The 17,635-nt window shown below is 64.1% G+C and overlaps 1 protein-coding gene across 1 annotated transcript in view; it reads right to left on the bottom strand.

Annotated features, from left to right (window-relative positions):
- Window positions 1–847: 847 nt before the first annotated feature.
- Window positions 848–17,635, bottom strand: part of Grtp1 (growth hormone regulated TBC protein 1) — a 34,378-nt gene continuing 17,590 nt past the window's right edge. Inside the window, exons 6-8 of the mRNA XM_090341670.1 lie at window positions 2,295–2,467; window positions 2,036–2,221; window positions 848–1,016 (exon numbers count right to left, since the gene is read on the bottom strand). Of these exons, the coding sequence (XP_090197796.1) occupies window positions 927–1,016; window positions 2,036–2,221; window positions 2,295–2,467 (449 nt within the window). The 3' untranslated portion in view covers window positions 848–926. The remainder of the gene's footprint in view (window positions 1,017–2,035; window positions 2,222–2,294; window positions 2,468–17,635) is intronic.

Here is a 17,635-nt window from a genome sequence, read left to right as displayed (position 1 = left end):
CCCTGAGGGCAGCCCACCCAATGCTACAGTCTGAGTGTTGAGGTCTCCTGGTGGGTCTAAGCTTAGGACTGCACGAATGTTGTCTCTGCAAGAACCAGAACCAGGGATCCATAAAACGGGCCTGAAGGTGCTGGATGCTGATGGCTCCTTCCCACCTGTCCAGAGCCCTGGGGTCAGGGCTCTGACCTGTAGCCCTGGGGTCAGGGGAGGGCTGAACCCCAGGTGGGGCTGCAGGACAGGAAGCCAGCCCCTTGGGAGGCAGTCACTGGGTGGGGGGGACAACTCCAGAACCAACAGCCCAGGCCAAGCCCACTCCAGGCAAGCCCTGGACCTGCGGAGTTGCCTGCCCCACAGAGGGCTCATACTGCCCTGCCTCGCGGGGTGTGCCCCGTTCACAGCTGCATGCCCCCACCCTTCCCACATACCTGTGTGGGAAGTCAGGCTTCACGCACTAGTCTCCCTCAAAGGAGGACTGGCAATCCTGGCTTACGGTGTTGGCATACTTTACTAAATACACACCACACATTTTATATAGTCCTCATGTCTCAGATTAAATACAGTCAAAGAAATTTTTAGCACAGCTAATAATTCAAAAGCTGTTAGATGACATAAGCTTTAAATCGCTTTTTTTTGGGGGGGGGGGGGGGGTCATGGGGCTTGAACTTGGCCTGGGCGCTGTCCCTGAGCTCTTCAGCTCGAGGCTACCGTCCTACCCTTGGAGATAAGAGTCTCAGGTTCTTTTGTGCCTGGGCTGGCTTTGAACCTTGATCCTCAGATCTCAGCCTCCTGAGTAGCTAGGATGTCAGGCGTGAGCCACCGCGCCCGGCCAATCACGCTTAAAAATGTTCCCCTCTAAAGTGTGCAGACTGGTCACGGTGGTCTGGACAGCAGCTCCGCCTTCGGAGGTGAGGAGTGTGGGCTGTGCCTCAGCCCTGCACCAGCAGTGCTGCCCGGCAGCGCTCTCGGAGCCTGGAGATGGTCGTCATGGACAAGCTCCCCGGTTCCGAAAATACTTTCTAGAAGAGACAGAAGTCGCGTAAGTAAAAAGCAGGACACTTTCCCTTAGCCGCCTCATTACAGGAGCATGGCAGATGGACAGACCACAGGCGTCCACAAGGGAGGAGCCATCCCAGCTCTGGGTGTCCTGGGGGCTTCTGGGGACACTTCGCCAGAATCACCCATCTGCCTCCTTTAGACTTTATGTCATCTTTGCCAGGCCTGGGGCTTGAACTCTGGGCCTTGCTTCTGTCCCTGGACAACTCTGGCTCAAGGCCAGGCATGTCCCACACCGGCCAGCGGCAGAAGCTCCTGTGGCCAGGAGGGCAGGCAGTCCAGGCTGCCATTGGGGCCTTTGAGAGGCTGGAGGAACGGGTGGGTTTTGTTTTCAAGTCTCCACTCCCGGCTTGGGGATCAGGGTTTGGCAAGGCAAACTCAGGAGACCCCAGCCTGGCCCACTTGGCCCGGGACAGACCTGCCACCTGCCCCATTTCCTTCTGGCACCTTCCAGAATTCACTCAGCCACGGCAGCTGCAGAAATGGGCTTTGAACCCAGGGCCTGGCACTCCACCAGTGACAGCATGGAATCGACTGCTCAGTGTCTCCTCCCTGGAGGCCCTGCTGGTGGGCCTGGGACGCCAGTGCACTGCCCTGCGCTCTGGACAGGACCACAGGTCACGAAGACACTGCCTGCACACTGCGCCCACAGTGAGCTAGCTCCTGGCTGTTGGAATGCTACCCTTCCCAGGGTCCCCGGGGAGGAGCTCTGTCCCCGCAGAGGCCTGGGCCCGGGGTCCCCGGGGAGGAGCTGTCTGTCCCCACAGAGGCCCGGGGTCCCCGGGGAGGAGCTGTCTGTCCCCACAGAGGCCCGGGGTCCCCGGGGAGGAGCTGTCTGTCCCCGCAGAGGCCTGGGCCTGGGGTCCCCAGGGAGGAGCTGTCTGTCCCCACAGAGGCCTGGGGTCCCCGGGGAGGAGCCGTCCCTGCAGAGGCCGGGGGTCCCCGGGGAAGCTGCAGGGCAGGGCAGGGCTCCAGGCCTCACCTGCATGAATGTGTGGCATTCCATCACAAAGTCCCCCTTGGTGATCTGCTTGAACTTGTCACAGATGGCTGGAACGCTGTCCGCTTCCAGAATCAGCGCTTGGTGATGCTTAATTAAGGTCAGCGCCACGCGGAAGATGATTTTGGAGCCCTCGTTGAACAAGCAGTCCCAGATGCGAAGCACGGTCTGTAGGGACGGAAGTCCTCGTCACCCCGGGGGCCGCCCCACGACCCCGGTGCTGGGCGTGGCGCCTGCTCACCTCCACGGGCAGGACGTCCACAAACAGGCAGAGGAACCAGCGAGACACCAGAAGCGTCCACAGCACGCCGTGGCCATCCATCAGGGCTGCCACCGCTGGCAGCTTCTCTCTCACCAGCTCGGCCAGAACCTCCTGGTCAGTCTTCAGGCCCAGCATAGCAGGGCTGTAGTAATCTGCCAGGCGGAGGGAGAAGAGGGGCCCAATTCCCACCTGGCTCACCACACCAGTTCCCTGCTGCCCTAGCTCGAGGGGGGTGGGGCGGGGGGTCCCGGGACGGAGGCTCAGCGGGTAGCAGACGCCACCTGTCGAGTGGAGGAAAACCTACAGGTAGAAAGCAGCCTCTGGAGACGTCTCCCACCAAACTCAGCAGGGCTGTGCACAAAGGCAAACGTGTCCTCATGAGAACACACAGAGGGAGGGCGCCACGGCCACCTCGGGGAAACAGAGGCCTACACACAGGAGGCCCCAGGCCATGGAGACAGACTGCAGGAGGACAGGGATGGACGTGGGAAGGGTGCTGGCCTGGCAAAGCTGTGACCCTGGAGAGGCGGCGGCAGCACTGCAGCTTGCAGCGCTGCCAGGCTGCCCACATAGACACGGCTCTGCGGGCAAAGCTTGCTCTGTGCGTGTTTTACCGCAATATAAACAACACAGAACAGATTGATCTTACTGAAAGACTTGTGCTGGGCTCAAGTGGCAGAGCGCCTGGCCCTGAAGTCAAAACCCTAGAACCACCAGGGAGAAAAAGCAACCACTGTGGAATAAACACATACATATAAGCAAACACTTGGGTTTCCTACTAAGTATCTGACTTGTAAATGTGGTCTGTTGCTATACATTTCCATGCTGGAAAAAGTTTGGGGTGTCGCCCAGGTAATTTTTCACCCCGTGAGTACATGTGATCTACACATCACACACACGCCAGCACACACGCCTATCCACACGTGAAGTAGCAGCCACAGCCACAGCGGTGGGGCTGGTGGTGTCCCCTGACGGCTGGGAAAGAGTCACTGAAAATACCACACAGGGGCCGGGAGTTTGGCCTAGTGGTAGAGTGCTTGCCTAGCATGCACAAAGACCCAGGTTCGATTCCTTGGTACCACATACATAGAAAAAAGCCGGAAGTGGTGCTGAGGCCCAAGTGGTAGAGCTCTAGCCTTGAGAAAGTCCAAGGACAGTGCTCAGGCCCTGAGCTCAAGCCCGGGACTGGCAAAAAAAAAAAAAAGAAGAAAAGAAAATACCAACACAAGCAGAGCAAGACTTGTCTTAAAATGTGCGTCCTATTCTGCGTCTGCCCCGGGCCTTCAGCAACAGGCCTCTCTCCCTCCTCCAGGTCCAGATCCTTTCCTTGAGGTTTCTGGGGCTGGGGCGGGATCTGTGTCTTCCTCTCTGAGCACATTCCACCCCGCGGGGAGAGGTGAGGTGTGGAGGATATGGAGTCCCCGCCCCCTTCCCTCAGGAGGACTTGCAGAGTTGGCTGGTGTGACCTTGACCCCATTACAGAGGAGCTGAGAACAGCTTCCAAAAATACTCACTAAATCCGCCCTCAACTCCGCTGGGCTGAGTCAGTCTCCCCGGAGAGGATTAAATTCAACCCAGCTGGCCCCCGCTCTCCTCCTGGACCCCTTCCCTGAGTGTGGAAAGCCTGTCCAGAGGGGGCCCAGCGGCTCTCCGGCTCCACCTGGCTCCTGGAAGGGGCCTGGCCCGGCCTCCCTGCCCAGCGCCTCCTCCTGTCACACCTGTCAAGTGAGCTCCAGTTCCCAGGCCCCAGTTCTGGGGTCACAGCTGCTGTGTGGTCCACGTGTGACTGATCAGGACACACCCTCCTGACGGGCGCCCACTAAACCACTGTGTCTATGAGTGTCATGAGGACAACTCACCCCGAGTGCTGGGGGCTGCTGAGGAGAGGAAAGAGGGACGGAGGAGGGAGGGAGGGAGGGAGGGAGGGAGGGAAGGAAGGAAGGAGGGAAGGAGGGAAGGAGGGAAGGAGGGAAGGAGGGAAGGAGGGAAGGAGGGAAGGAAGGAAGGAAGGAGGGAGGAGGAGGAGGGAAGGAAGGAAGGAAGGAAGGAAGGAAGGAAGGAAGGAAGGAAGGAGGGAAGGAGAGAAGGAGGGAAGGAGGGAAGAGGGAAGGAAGGAAAAAGACAGGGGAGGAAAGAGGCAGGGGGGAAAGGGAAGGACAGGAGAGGAGGAGGGAACAGAAGAGAGCACAGGGGAGGCCATGGGCAAAGAGCTCCATCCAGAGGCCCAGGCCTGCGCTCCCTGCCCTGTCCTGAGCACCTGCCGCCATGCAGCCCTCAGTCCGTGCCCAGCTCCAAACTCTCCTGCAGACAGGTCTGTGTCCTCGGAGCTGTCACCCTTTTCGACTCTTGAGGAGACCTCCTGTGCCTTCCGTGGAAGGCCCCCAGAACCCACCAGCCACTGTCGAGCTAGGCAAGGCCGAAGGGTGAGGTGGAAAGTCCACCCCACGTCCCTCCTCAGGGCTGGGCCATCAGACCCAAAGTCCCAGAGAACCGGCAGGCGCAGGGAGAACTCAGGGACCACACACTGCACATGCAGAGCTTTCCCCCAGCCAGCAAGAGCCGCTCAACTCCACCCCAAGGAAGGGCGAAGGGCCCAGCCACACAGGTTGCGTTCCGCATCCTCATGGCCCTCAGCCCGGCCAACGGGGAGGTCGACATGGGGAGAGGTCACGTCCATGTCCAGAGCCCATGTCACCACAAGTGACTATAAGGGCAAGGATGGGTCAGGACACAGGAATCAAGGCCAGCGGGAGGGGCAAACGTGCCACCCTGGGACCAGAAGCCCCTGCCAGCCCAGCCAGCAGAGTCCAGTCCACACCTGGACCAGAAGCCCCTCCCCTCCTCAGCTCAGCCAGCAGAGTCCAGTCCACACCTGGACCAGAGGCCCCTCCCCTCCTCAGCTCAGGCAGCAGAGTCTAGTCCACACCTGGACCAGAAGCCCCTCCCCTCCCCAGCCCAGCCAGCAGAGTCCAGTCCACACCTGGACCAGAAGCCCCTCCCCTCCCTAGCCAGCAGAGTCCAGTCCACACCTGGACCAGAAGCCCCTCCCCTCCCCAGCTCAGCCAGCAGAGTCCAGTCCACACCTGGACCAGAAGCCCCTCCCCTCCCTAGCCAGCAGAGTCCAGTCCACACCTGGACCAGAAGCCCCTCCCCTCCCCAGCTCAACCAGCAGAGTCCAGTCCACACCTGGACCAGGAGCCCCTCCCCTCCCCAGCTCAGCCAGCAGAGTCCAGTCCACACCTGGACCAGGAGCCCCTCCCCTCCCCAGCTCAGCCAGCAGAGTCCAGTCCACACCTGGACCAGAAGCCCCTCCCCTCCCCAGCTCAGCCAGCAGAGTCCAGTCCACACCTGGACCAGGAGCCCCTCCCCACCTCAGCTCAGCCAGCAGAGTCCAGTCCACACCTGGACCAGAAGCCCCTCCCCTCCCCAGCTCAGCCAGCAGAGTCCAGTCCACAACTGGACCCAGAAGCCCCTCCCCTCCTCAGCTCAGCCAGCAGAGTCCAGTCCACACCTGGACCAGAAGCCCCTCCCCTCCCCAGCTCAGCCAGCAGAGTCCAGTCCACACCTGGACCAGAAGCCCCTCCCCTCCCTAGCCAGCAGAGTCCAGTCCACACCTGGACCAGAAGCCCCTCCCCTCCCCAGCTCAGCCAGCAGAGTCCAGTCCACACCTGGACCAGGAGCCCCTCCCCTCCCCAGCTCAGCCAGCAGAGTCCAGTCCACACCTGGACCAGGAGCCCCTCCCCTCCCCAGCTCAGCCAGCAGAGTCCAGTCCACACCTGGACCAGAAGCCCCTCCCCTCCCCAGCTCAGCCAGCAGAGTGCAGTCCACACCTGGACCAGGAGCCCCTCCCCACCTCAGCTCAGCCAGCAGAGTGCAGTCCACACCTGGACCAGAAGCCCCTCCCCTCCCCAGCTCAGCCAGCAGAGTCCAATCCACACCTGGACCAGAAGCCCCTCCCCTCCTCAGCTCAGCCAGCAGAGTCCAGTCCACACCTGGACCAGAAGCCCCTCCCCTCCCCAGCTCAGCCAGCAGAGTCCAGTCCACACCTGGACCAGAAGCCCCTCCCCTCCCCAGCTCAGCCAGCAGAGTCCAGTCCACACCTGGACCAGAAGCCCCTCCCCTCCCCAGCTCAGCCAGCAGAGTCCAGTCCACACCTGGACCAGAAGCCCCTCCCCTCCCCAGCTCAGCCAGCAGAGTCCAGTCCACACCTGGACCAGAAGCCCCTCCCCTCCCCAGCTCAGCCAGCAGAGTCCAGTCCACACCTGGACCAGAAGCCCCTCCCCTCCCCAGCCAGCAGAGTCCAGTCCACACCTGGACCAGAAGCCCCTCCCCTCCCCAGCTCAGCCAGCAGAGTGCAGTCCACACCTGGACCAGGAGCCCCTCCCCTCCCCAGCTCAGCCAGCAGAGTGCAGTCCACACCTGGACCAGAAGCCCCTCCCCTCCCCAGCTCAGCCAGCAGAGTGCAGTCCACACCTGGACCAGGAGCCCCTCCCCTCCCCAGCTCAGCCAGCAGAGTGCAGTCCACACCTGGACCAGAAGCCCCTCCCCTCCCCAGCTCAGCCAGCAGAGTCCAGTCCACACCTGGACCAGAAGCCCCTCCCCTCCCCAGCCAGCAGAGTCCAGTCCACACCTGGACCAGAAGCCCCTCCCCTCCCCAGCTCAGCCAGCAGAGTGCAGTCCACACCTGGACCAGGAGCCCCTCCCCTCCCCAGCTCAGCCAGCAGAGTGCAGTCCACACCTGGACCAGAAGCCCCTCCCCTCCCCAGCTCAGCCAGCAGAGTGCAGTCCACACCTGGACCAGGAGCCCCTCCCCTCCCCAGCTCAGCCAGCAGAGTGCAGTCCACACCTGGACCAGAAGCCCCTCCCCTCCCCAGCTCAGCCAGCAGAGTCCAGTCCACACCTGGACCAGAAGCCCCTCCCCTCCCCAGCCAGCAGAGTCCAGTCCACACCTGGACCAGAAGCCCCTCCCCTCCCCAGCTCAGCCAGCAGAGTCCAGTCCACACCTGGACCAGGAGCCCCTCCCCTCCCCAGCTCAGCCAGCAGAGTCCAGTCCACACCTGGACCAGAAGCCCCTCCCCTCCCCAGCTCAGCCAGCAGAGTGCAGTCCACACCTGGACCAGAAGCCCCTCCCCTCCTCAGCTCAGCCAGCAGAGTCCAGTCCACACCTGGACCAGAAGCCCCTCCCCTCCTCAGCTCAGCCAGCAGAGTCCAGTCCACACCTGGACCAGAAGCCCCTCCCCTCCCCAGCTCAGCCAGCAGAGTCCAGTCCACACCTGGACCAGGAGCCCCTCCCCTCCCCAGCTCAGCCAGCAGAGTCCAGTCCACACCTGGACCAGAAGCCCCTCCCCTCCCCAGCTCAGCCAGCAGAGTCCAGTCCACACCTGGACCAGAAGCCCCTCCCCTCCCCAGCTCAGCCAGCAGAGTGCAGTCCACACCTGGACCAGGAGCCCCTCCCCTCCCCAGCTCAGCCAGCAGAGTCCAGTCCACACCTGGACCAGAAGCCCCTCCCCTCCCCAGCTCAGCCAGCAGAGTGCAGTCCACACCTGGACCAGGAGCCCCTCCCCTCCCCAGCTCAGCCAGCAGAGTCCAGTCCACACCTGGACCAGAAGCCCCTCCCCTCCTCAGCTCAGCCAGCAGAGTGCAGTCCACACCTGGACCAGAAGCCCCTCCCCTCCCCAGATCAGCCAGCAGAGTCCAGTCCACACCTGGACCAGGAGCCCCTCCCCTCCCCAGCTCAGCCAGCAGAGTCCAGTCCACACCTGGACCAGAAGCCCCTCCCCTCCTCAGCTCAGCCAGCAGAGTGCAGTCCACACCTGGACCAGAAGCCCCTCCCCTCCCCAGCTCAGCCAGCAGAGTCCAGTCCACACCTGGACCAGAAGCCCCTCCCCTCCCCAGCTCAGCCAGCAGAGTCCAGTCCACACCTGGACCAGAAGCCCCTCCCCTCCCCAGCTCAGCCAGCAGAGTGCAGTCCACACCTGGACCAGAAGCCCCTCCCCTCCCCAGCTCAGCCAGCAGAGTGCAGTCCACACCTGGACCAGAAGCCCCTCCCCTCCCCAGCTCAGCCAGCAGAGTCCAGTCCACACCTGGACCAGAAGCCCCTCCCCTCCCCAGCTCAGCCAGCAGAGTGCAGTCCACACCTGGACCAGAAGCCCCTCCCCTCCTCAGCTCAGCCAGCAGAGTCCAGTCCACACCTGGACCAGAAGCCCCTCCCCTCCCTAGCCAGCAGAGTCCAGTCCACACCTGGACCAGAAGCCCCTCCCCTCCCCAGCTCAGCCAGCAGAGTGCAGTCCACACCTGGACCAGGAGCCCCTCCCCTCCCCAGCTCAGCCAGCAGAGTCCAGTCCACACCTGGACCAGAAGCCCCTCCCCTCCTCAGCTCAGCCAGCAGAGTCCAGTCCACACCTGGACCAGGAGCCCCTCCCCTCCTCAGCTCAGCCAGCAGAGTCCAGTCCACACCTGGACCAGAAGCCCCTCCCCTCCCCAGCTCAGCCAGCAGAGTCCAGTCCACACCTGGACCAGGAGCCCCTCCCCTCCCCAGCTCAGCCAGCAGAGTCCAGTCCACACCTGGACCAGAAGCCCCTCCCCAGCCAGCAGAGTCCAGTCCACACCTGGACCAGGAGCCCCTCCCCTCCCCAGCTCAGCCAGCAGAGTCCAGTCCACACCTGGACCAGAAGCCCCTCCCCTCCTCAGCTCAGCCAGCAGAGTCCAGTCCACACCTGGACCAGAAGCCCCTCCCCTCCCCAGCCAGCAGAGTCCAGTCCACACCTGGACCAGAAGCCCCTCCCCTCCTCAGCTCAGCCAGCAGAGTCCAGTCCACACCTGGACCAGAAGCCCCTCCCCTCCTCAGCTCAGCCAGCAGAGTCCAGTCCACACCTGGACCAGAAGCCCCTCCCCTCCCCAGCTCAGCCAACAGAGTGCAGTCCACACCTGGACCAGGAGCCCCTCCCCTCCCCAGCTCAGCCAGCAGAGTCCAGTCCACACCTGGACCAGAAGCCCCTCCCCTCCTCAGCTCAGCCAGCAGAGTCCAGTCCACACCTGGACCAGGAGCCCCTCCCCTCCTCAGCTCAGCCAGCAGAGTCCAGTCCACACCTGGACCAGAAGCCCCTCCCCTCCCCAGCTCAGCCAGCAGAGTCCAGTCCACACCTGGACCAGGAGCCCCTCCCCTCCCCAGCTCAGCCAGCAGAGTCCAGTCCACACCTGGACCAGAAGCCCCTCCCCAGCCAGCAGAGTCCAGTCCACACCTGGACCAGGAGCCCCTCCCCTCCCCAGCTCAGCCAGCAGAGTCCAGTCCACACCTGGACCAGAAGCCCCTCCCCTCCTCAGCTCAGCCAGCAGAGTCCAGTCCACACCTGGACCAGGAGCCCCTCCCCTCCCCAGCTCAGCCAGCAGAGTGCAGTCCACACCTGGACCAGAAGCCCCTCCCCTCCTCAGCTCAGCCAGCAGAGTGCAGTCCACACCTGGACCAGAAGCCCCTCCCCTCCCCAGCTCAGCCAGCAGAGTGCAGTCCACACCTGGACCAGGAGCCCCTCCCCTCCCCAGCTCAGCCAGCAGAGTGCAGTCCACACCTGGACCAGAAGCCCCTCCCCTCCCCAGCTCAGCCAGCAGAGTGCAGTCCACACCTGGACCAGGAGCCCCTCCCCTCCTCAGCTCACCCAGCAGAGTCCAGTCCACACCTGGACCAGAAGCCCCTCCCCTCCCCTCCCCAGCCAGCAGAGTCCAGTCCACACCTGGACCAGAAGCCCCTCCCCTCCTCAGCTCAGCCAGCAGAGTCCAGTCCACACCTGGACCAGAAGCCCCTCCCCTCCTCAGCTCAGCCAGTAGAGTCCAGTCCACACCTGGACCAGGAGCCCCTCCCCTCCCCAGCTCAGCCAGCAGAGTCCAGTCCTCACCTGGACCAGAAGCCCCTCCCCTCCCCAGCTCAGCCAGCAGAGTCCAGTCCACACCTGGACCAGAAGCCCCTCCCCTCCTCAGCTCAGCCAGCAGAGTCCAGTCCACACCTGGACCAGGAGCCCCTCCCCTCCCCAGCTCAGCCAGCAGAGTCCAGTCCACACCTGGACCAGGAGCCCCTCCCCTCCCCTCCCCAGCCAGCAGAGTCCAGTCCACACCTGGACCAGAAGCCCCTCCCCTCCTCAGCTCAGCCAGCAGAGTCCAGTCCACACCTGGACCAGGAGCCCCTCCCCTCCCCAGCTCAGCCAGCAGAGTCCAGTCCACACCTGGACCAGAAGCCCCTCCCCTCCTCAGCTCAGCCAGTAGAGTCCAGTCCACACCTGGACCAGGAGCCCCTCCCCTCCCCAGCTCAGCCAGCAGAGTCCAGTCCACACCTGGACCAGAAGCCCCTCCCCTCCTCAGCTCAGCCAGCAGAGTCCAGTCCACACCTGGACCAGGAGCCCCTCCCCTCCTCAGCTCAGCCAGCAGAGTCCAGTCCACACCTGGACCAGAAGCCCCTCCCCTCCCCAGCTCAGCCAGCAGAGTCCAGTCCACACCTGGACCAGGAGCCCCTCCCCTCCCCAGCTCAGCCAGCAGAGTCCAGTCCACACCTGGACCAGAAGCCCCTCCCCAGCCAGCAGAGTCCAGTCCACACCTGGACCAGGAGCCCCTCCCCTCCCCAGCTCAGCCAGCAGAGTCCAGTCCACACCTGGACCAGAAGCCCCTCCCCTCCTCAGCTCAGCCAGCAGAGTCCAGTCCACACCTGGACCAGGAGCCCCTCCCCTCCCCAGCTCAGCCAGCAGAGTGCAGTCCACACCTGGACCAGAAGCCCCTCCCCTCCTCAGCTCAGCCAGCAGAGTGCAGTCCACACCTGGACCAGAAGCCCCTCCCCTCCCCAGCTCAGCCAGCAGAGTGCAGTCCACACCTGGACCAGGAGCCCCTCCCCTCCCCAGCTCAGCCAGCAGAGTGCAGTCCACACCTGGACCAGAAGCCCCTCCCCTCCCCAGCTCAGCCAGCAGAGTGCAGTCCACACCTGGACCAGGAGCCCCTCCCCTCCTCAGCTCACCCAGCAGAGTCCAGTCCACACCTGGACCAGAAGCCCCTCCCCTCCCCTCCCCAGCCAGCAGAGTCCAGTCCACACCTGGACCAGAAGCCCCTCCCCTCCTCAGCTCAGCCAGCAGAGTCCAGTCCACACCTGGACCAGAAGCCCCTCCCCTCCTCAGCTCAGCCAGTAGAGTCCAGTCCACACCTGGACCAGGAGCCCCTCCCCTCCCCAGCTCAGCCAGCAGAGTCCAGTCCTCACCTGGACCAGAAGCCCCTCCCCTCCCCAGCTCAGCCAGCAGAGTCCAGTCCACACCTGGACCAGAAGCCCCTCCCCTCCTCAGCTCAGCCAGCAGAGTCCAGTCCACACCTGGACCAGGAGCCCCTCCCCTCCCCAGCTCAGCCAGCAGAGTCCAGTCCACACCTGGACCAGAAGCCCCTCCCCTCCCCAGCTCAGCCAGCAGAGTCCAGTCCACACCTGGACCAGAAGCCCCTCCCCTCCTCAGCTCAGCCAGCAGAGTCCAGTCCACACCTGGACCAGGAGCCCCTCCCCTCCCCTCCCCAGCCAGCAGAGTCCAGTCCACACCTGGACCAGGAGCCCCTCCCCTCCTCAGCTCAGCCAGCAGAGTCCAGTCCACACCTGGACCAGGAGCCCCTCCCCTCCCCAGCCAGCAGAGTCCAGTCCACACCTGGACCGGAAGTCTAGGCAAATCTACCCGTGTGGCTGGAGCTGCAGCCTGCTGAATGGGTCTTGCTCCATGCCTGGGGCTCCCACCTGCAATCCCAGCCACTCGGGAGGCTGAGATCTGAGGATGGTGGGTCAAAGCCTGCCCCAGTAGGGAAGTCTGTGAGACTCTTATGTCCAATTATGCCCCCAAAACACCCGGAAGTGGCGCTGTGGCTCAAGTGGTAGAGCACTAGCCTTGAGCAAAAAAGCTCAGGGACAGCATGTAGGCTTTGAGTTCAAGCTCCAGGACTGGTACAAAAACAAAACAAGAACAGCCTTCATGACCGCTGCAGGGCAGGCCTGCTGACCGCATAGGGAGCCCTGTGGAGAGAAACAGCCGTTCCCTGATTGCCAGGAAGAAAACCAAATGCAACTGGTTTTTCAGGTCGGGCTCACATGGTCTCCTGGAAGGTCCACAGGTCAAGTAAGAATCAACTGATGTGGTGAGGAGGAGAGAGGGGTGGGAGGGGAGGAGAGAGGGGTGGGAGGGGAGGGCCCACCCTCTGGGAGGAGTAGCGGGGAGGAGGAGCAGGGAGGAGCGGGGAGGGCAGGGCCATACAGAAGGAGCAGGAATCTATACCCAGAGATGTGCCTGTCCACACCCCTCCACTTCAAGGCACAAAATCTCCATTGGAACTGTGACTCCACGACTGCAGGAGTGGGGGACAGGCAGAGCAGAGGTGCAGGAGTGGGGACAGGCACAGGAGAGGTGCAGGAGTGGGGGACAGGCAGAGCAGAGGTGCAGCAGTGGGGGACAGGCAGAGCAGAGGTGCAGGAGTGGGGACAGGCACAGGAGAGGTGCAGGAGTGGGGGACAAGCACAGCAGAGGTGCAGGAGTGGGGGACAAGCACAGCAGAGGTGCAGGAGTGGGGGACAGGCACAGCAGAGGTGCAGGAGTGGGGGACAGGCAGAGCAGAGGTGCAGCAGTAGGGGACAGGCAGAGCAGAGGTGCAGGAGTGGGGACAGGCACAGCAGAGGTGCAGCAGTGGGGACAGGCAGAGCAGAGGTGCAGCAGTGGGGGACAGGCAGAGCAGAGGTGCAGCAGTGGGGGACAGGCAGAGCAGAGGTGCAGCAGTGGGGGACAGGCAGAGCAGAGGTGCAGCAGTGGGGGACAGGCAGAGCAGAGGTGCAGCAGTGGGGGACAGGCAGAGCAGAGGTGCAGCAGTGGGGGACAGGCACAGCAGAGGTGCAGCAGTGGGGGACAGGCACAGCAGAGGTGCAGCAGTGGGGGACAGGCACAGCAGAGGTGCAGCAGTGGGGGACAGGCACAGCAGAGGTGCAGCAGTGGGGGACAGGAAGAGCAGAGGTGCAGCAGTGGGGGACAGGCAGAGCAGAGGTGCAGCAGTGGGGGACAGGCACAGCAGAGGTGCAGCAGTGGGGGACAGGCAGATCAGAGGTGCAGGAGTGGGGACAGGCACAGCAGAGGTGCAGCAGTGGGGGACAGGCACAGCAGAGGTGCAGCAGTGGGGGACCGGCAGAGCAGAGGTGCAGCAGTGGGGGACAGGCAGAGCAGAGGTGCAGGAGTGGGGGACAGGCAGATCAGAGGTGCAGGAGTGGGGACAGGCAGAGCAGAGGTGCAGCAGTGGGGGACAGGCACAGCAGAGGTGCAGCAGTGGGGGACAGGCAGATCAGAGGTGCAGGAGTGGGGACAGGCACAGCAGAGGTTCAGCAGTGGGGGACAGGCACAGCAGAGGTGCAGCAGTGGGGGACAGGCAGAGCAGAGGTGCAGCAGTGGGGGACAGGCACAGCAGAGGTGCAGCAGTGGGGGACAGGCACAGCAGAGGTGCAGGAGTGGGGACAGGCACAGCAGAGGTGCAGCAGTGGGGGACAGGCACAGCAGAGGTGCAGCAGTGGGGGACAGGCACAGCAGAGGTACAGCAGTGGGGGACAGGCACAGCAGAGGTGCAGGAGTGGGGACAGGCACAGCAGAGGTGCAGCAGTGGGGGACAGGCAGAGCAGAGGTGCAGCAGTGGGGGACAGGGACAGCAGAGGTGCAGCAGTGGGGGACAGGCACAGCAGAGGTGCAGGAGTGGGGACAGGCAGAGCAGAGGTGCAGCAGTGGGGACAGGCAGAGCAGAGGTGCAGCAGTGGGGACAGGCACAGCAGAGGTGCAGCAGTGGGGACAGGCACAGCAGAGGTGCAGCAGTGGGGGACAGGCACAGCAGAGGTGCAGGAGTGGGGACAGGCACAGCAGAGGTGCAGCAGTGGGGGACAGGCACAGCAGAGGTGCAGGAGTGGGGACAGGCACAGCAGAGGTGCAGCAGTGGGGGACAGGCACAGCAGAGGTGCAGCAGTGGGGGACAGGCACAGCAGAGGTGCAGCAGTGGGGGACAGGAAGAGCAGAGGTGCAGCAGTGGGGGACAGGCAGAGCAGAGGTGCAGCAGTGGGGGACAGGCAGAGCAGAGGTGCAGGAGTGGGGGACAGGCAGATCAGAGGTGCAGGAGTGGGGACAGGCACAGCAGAGGTGCAGCAGTGGGGGACAGGCAGAGCAGAGGTGCAGCAGTGGGGGACAGGCACAGCAGAGGTGCAGCAGTGGGGGACAGGCACAGCAGAGGTGCAGCAGTGGGGGACAGGAAGAGCAGAGGTGCAGCAGTGGGGGACAGGCAGAGCAGAGGTGCAGCAGTGGGGGACAGGCACAGCAGAGGTGCAGCAGTGGGGGACAGGCAGATCAGAGGTGCAGGAGTGGGGACAGGCACAGCAGAGGTGCAGCAGTGGGGGACAGGCACAGCAGAGGTGCAGCAGTGGGGGACCGGCAGAGCAGAGGTGCAGCAGTGGGGGACAAGCACAGCAGAGGTACAGCAGTGGGGGACAGGCAGAGCAGAGGTGCAGGAGTGGGGGACAGGCAGATCAGAGGTGCAGGAGTGGGGACAGGCACAGCAGAGGTGCAGCAGTGGGGGACAGGCAGAGCAGAGGTGCAGCAGTGGGGGACAGGCACAGCAGAGGTGCAGCAGTGGGGGACAGGCAGATCAGAGGTGCAGGAGTGGGGACAGGCACAGCAGAGGTTCAGCAGTGGGGGACAGGCACAGCAGAGGTGCAGCAGTGGGGGACAGGCAGAGCAGAGGTGCAGCAGTGGGGGACAGGCACAGCAGAGGTGCAGCAGTGGGGGACAGGCACAGCAGAGGTGCAGGAGTGGGGACAGGCACAGCAGAGGTGCAGCAGTGGGGGACAGGCACAGCAGAGGTGCAGGAGTGGGGACAGGCAGAGCAGAGGTGCAGCAGTGGGGACAGGCAGAGCAGAGGTGCAGCAGTGGGGGACAGGCAGAGCAGAGGTGCAGGAGTGGGGGACAGGCAGATCAGAGGTGCAGGAGTGGGGACAGGCACAGCAGAGGTGCAGCAGTGGGGGACAGGCAGAGCAGAGGTGCAGCAGTGGGGGACAGGCACAGCAGAGGTGCAGCAGTGGGGGACAGGCAGAGCAGAGGTGCAGCAGTGGGGGACAGGCAGAGCAGAGGTGCAGCAGTGGGGGACAGGCAGATCAGAGGTGCAGGAGTGGGGACAGGCACAGCAGAGGTGCAGCAGTGGGGGACAGGCACAGCAGAGGTGCAGCAGTGGGGGACAGGCAGAGCAGAGGTGCAGCAGTGGGGGACAGGCAGAGCAGAGGTGCAGCAGTGGGGGACAGGCAGATCAGAGGTGCAGGAGTGGGGACAGGCACAGCAGAGGTGCAGCAGTGGGGGACAGGCACAGCAGAGGTGCAGCAGTGGGGGACAGGCAGAGCAGAGGTGCAGCAGTGGGGGACAGGCACAGCAGAGGTGCAGCAGTGGGGGACAGGCACAGCAGAGGTGCAGGAGTGGGGAAAGGCACAGCAGAGGTGCAGCAGTGGGGGACAGGCACAGCAGAGGTGCAGCAGTGGGGGACAGGCACAGCAGAGGTGCAGCAGTGGGGGACAGGCAGAGCAGAGGTGCAGCAGTGGGGACAGGCAGAGCAGAGGTGCAGCAGTGGGGACAGGCACAGCAGAGGTGCAGCAGTGGGGGACAGGCACAGCAGAGGTGCAGCAGTGGGGGACAGGCAGAGCAGAGGTGCAGGAGTGGGGGACAGGCACAGCAGAGGTGCAGCAGTGGGGGACAGGCAGAGCAGAGGTGCAGGAGTGGGGGACAGGCAGAGCAGAGGTGCAGCAGTGGGGGACAGGCAGAGCAGAGGTGCAGCAGTGGGGACAGGCAGAGCAGAGGTGCAGCAGTGGGGACAGGCACAGCAGAGGTGCAGCAGTGGGGGACAGGCACAGCAGAGGTGCAGCAGTGGGGGACAGGCAGAGCAGAGGTGCAGCAGTGGGGACAGGCAGAGCAGAGGTGCAGCAGTGGGGACAGGCACAGCAGAGGTGCAGCAGTGGGGGACAGGCACAGCAGAGGTGCAGCAGTGGGGGACAGGCAGAGCAGAGGTGCAGGAGTGGGGGACAGGCACAGCAGAGGTGCAGCAGTGGGGGACAGGCAGAGCAGAGGTGCAGGAGTGGGGGACAGGCAGAGCAGAGGTGCAGCAGTGGGGGACAGGCAGAGCAGAGGTGCAGCAGTGGGGACAGGCAGAGCAGAGGTGCAGCAGTGGGGACAGGCACAGCAGAGGTGCAGCAGTGGGGGACAGGCACAGCAGAGGTGCAGCAGTGGGGGACAGGCAGAGCAGAGGTGCAGCAGTGGGGACAGGCAGAGCAGAGGTGCAGCAGTGGGGACAGGCAGAGCAGAGGTGCAGCAGTGGGGACAGGCACAGCAGAGGTGCAGCAGTGGGGGACCGGCAGAGCAGAGGTGCAGCAGTGGGGGACAGGCAGAGCAGAGGTGCAGGAGTGGGGGACAGGCAGATCAGAGGTGCAGGAGTGGGGACAGGCACAGCAGAGGTGCAGCAGTGGGGGACAGGCAGAGCAGAGGTGCAGCAGTGGGGGACAGGCACAGCAGAGGTGCAGCAGTGGGGGACAGGCAGATCAGAGGTGCAGGAGTGGGGACAGGCACAGCAGAGGTTCAGCAGTGGGGGACAGGCACAGCAGAGGTGCAGCAGTGGGGGACAGGCAGAGCAGAGGTGCAGCAGTGGGGGACAGGCACAGCAGAGGTGCAGCAGTGGGGGACAGGCACAGCAGAGGTGCAGGAGTGGGGACAGGCACAGCAGAGGTGCAGCAGTGGGGGACAGGCACAGCAGAGGTGCAGGAGTGGGGACAGGCAGAGCAGAGGTGCAGCAGTGGGGACAGGCAGAGCAGAGGTGCAGCAGTGGGGGACAGGCAGAGCAGAGGTGCAGGAGTGGGGGACAGGCAGATCAGAGGTGCAGGAGTGGGGACAGGCACAGCAGAGGTGCAGCAGTGGGGGACAGGCAGAGCAGAGGTGCAGCAGTGGGGGACAGGCACAGCAGAGGTGCAGCAGTGGGGGACAGGCAGAGCAGAGGTGCAGCAGTGGGGGACAGGCAGAGCAGAGGTGCAGCAGTGGGGGACAGGCAGATCAGAGGTGCAGGAGTGGGGACAGGCACAGCAGAGGTGCAGCAGTGGGGGACAGGCACAGCAGAGGTGCAGCAGTGGGGGACAGGCAGAGCAGAGGTGCAGCAGTGGGGGACAGGCAGAGCAGAGGTGCAGCAGTGGGGGACAGGCAGATCAGAGGTGCAGGAGTGGGGACAGGCAGAGCAGAGGTGCAGCAGTGGGGACAGGCAGAGCAGAGGTGCAGCAGTGG

Source organism: Megascapheus bottae, chromosome 11 (assembly GCF_031878675.1).
Source record: "Megascapheus bottae isolate mThoBot1 chromosome 11, mThoBot2.hap1, whole genome shotgun sequence".
Lineage (NCBI taxonomy): Eukaryota > Metazoa > Chordata > Mammalia > Rodentia > Geomyidae > Megascapheus > Megascapheus bottae.
Note: the sequence above shows the minus strand (reverse complement) of the source record. Positions and strands in the feature narration are given on the sequence as shown.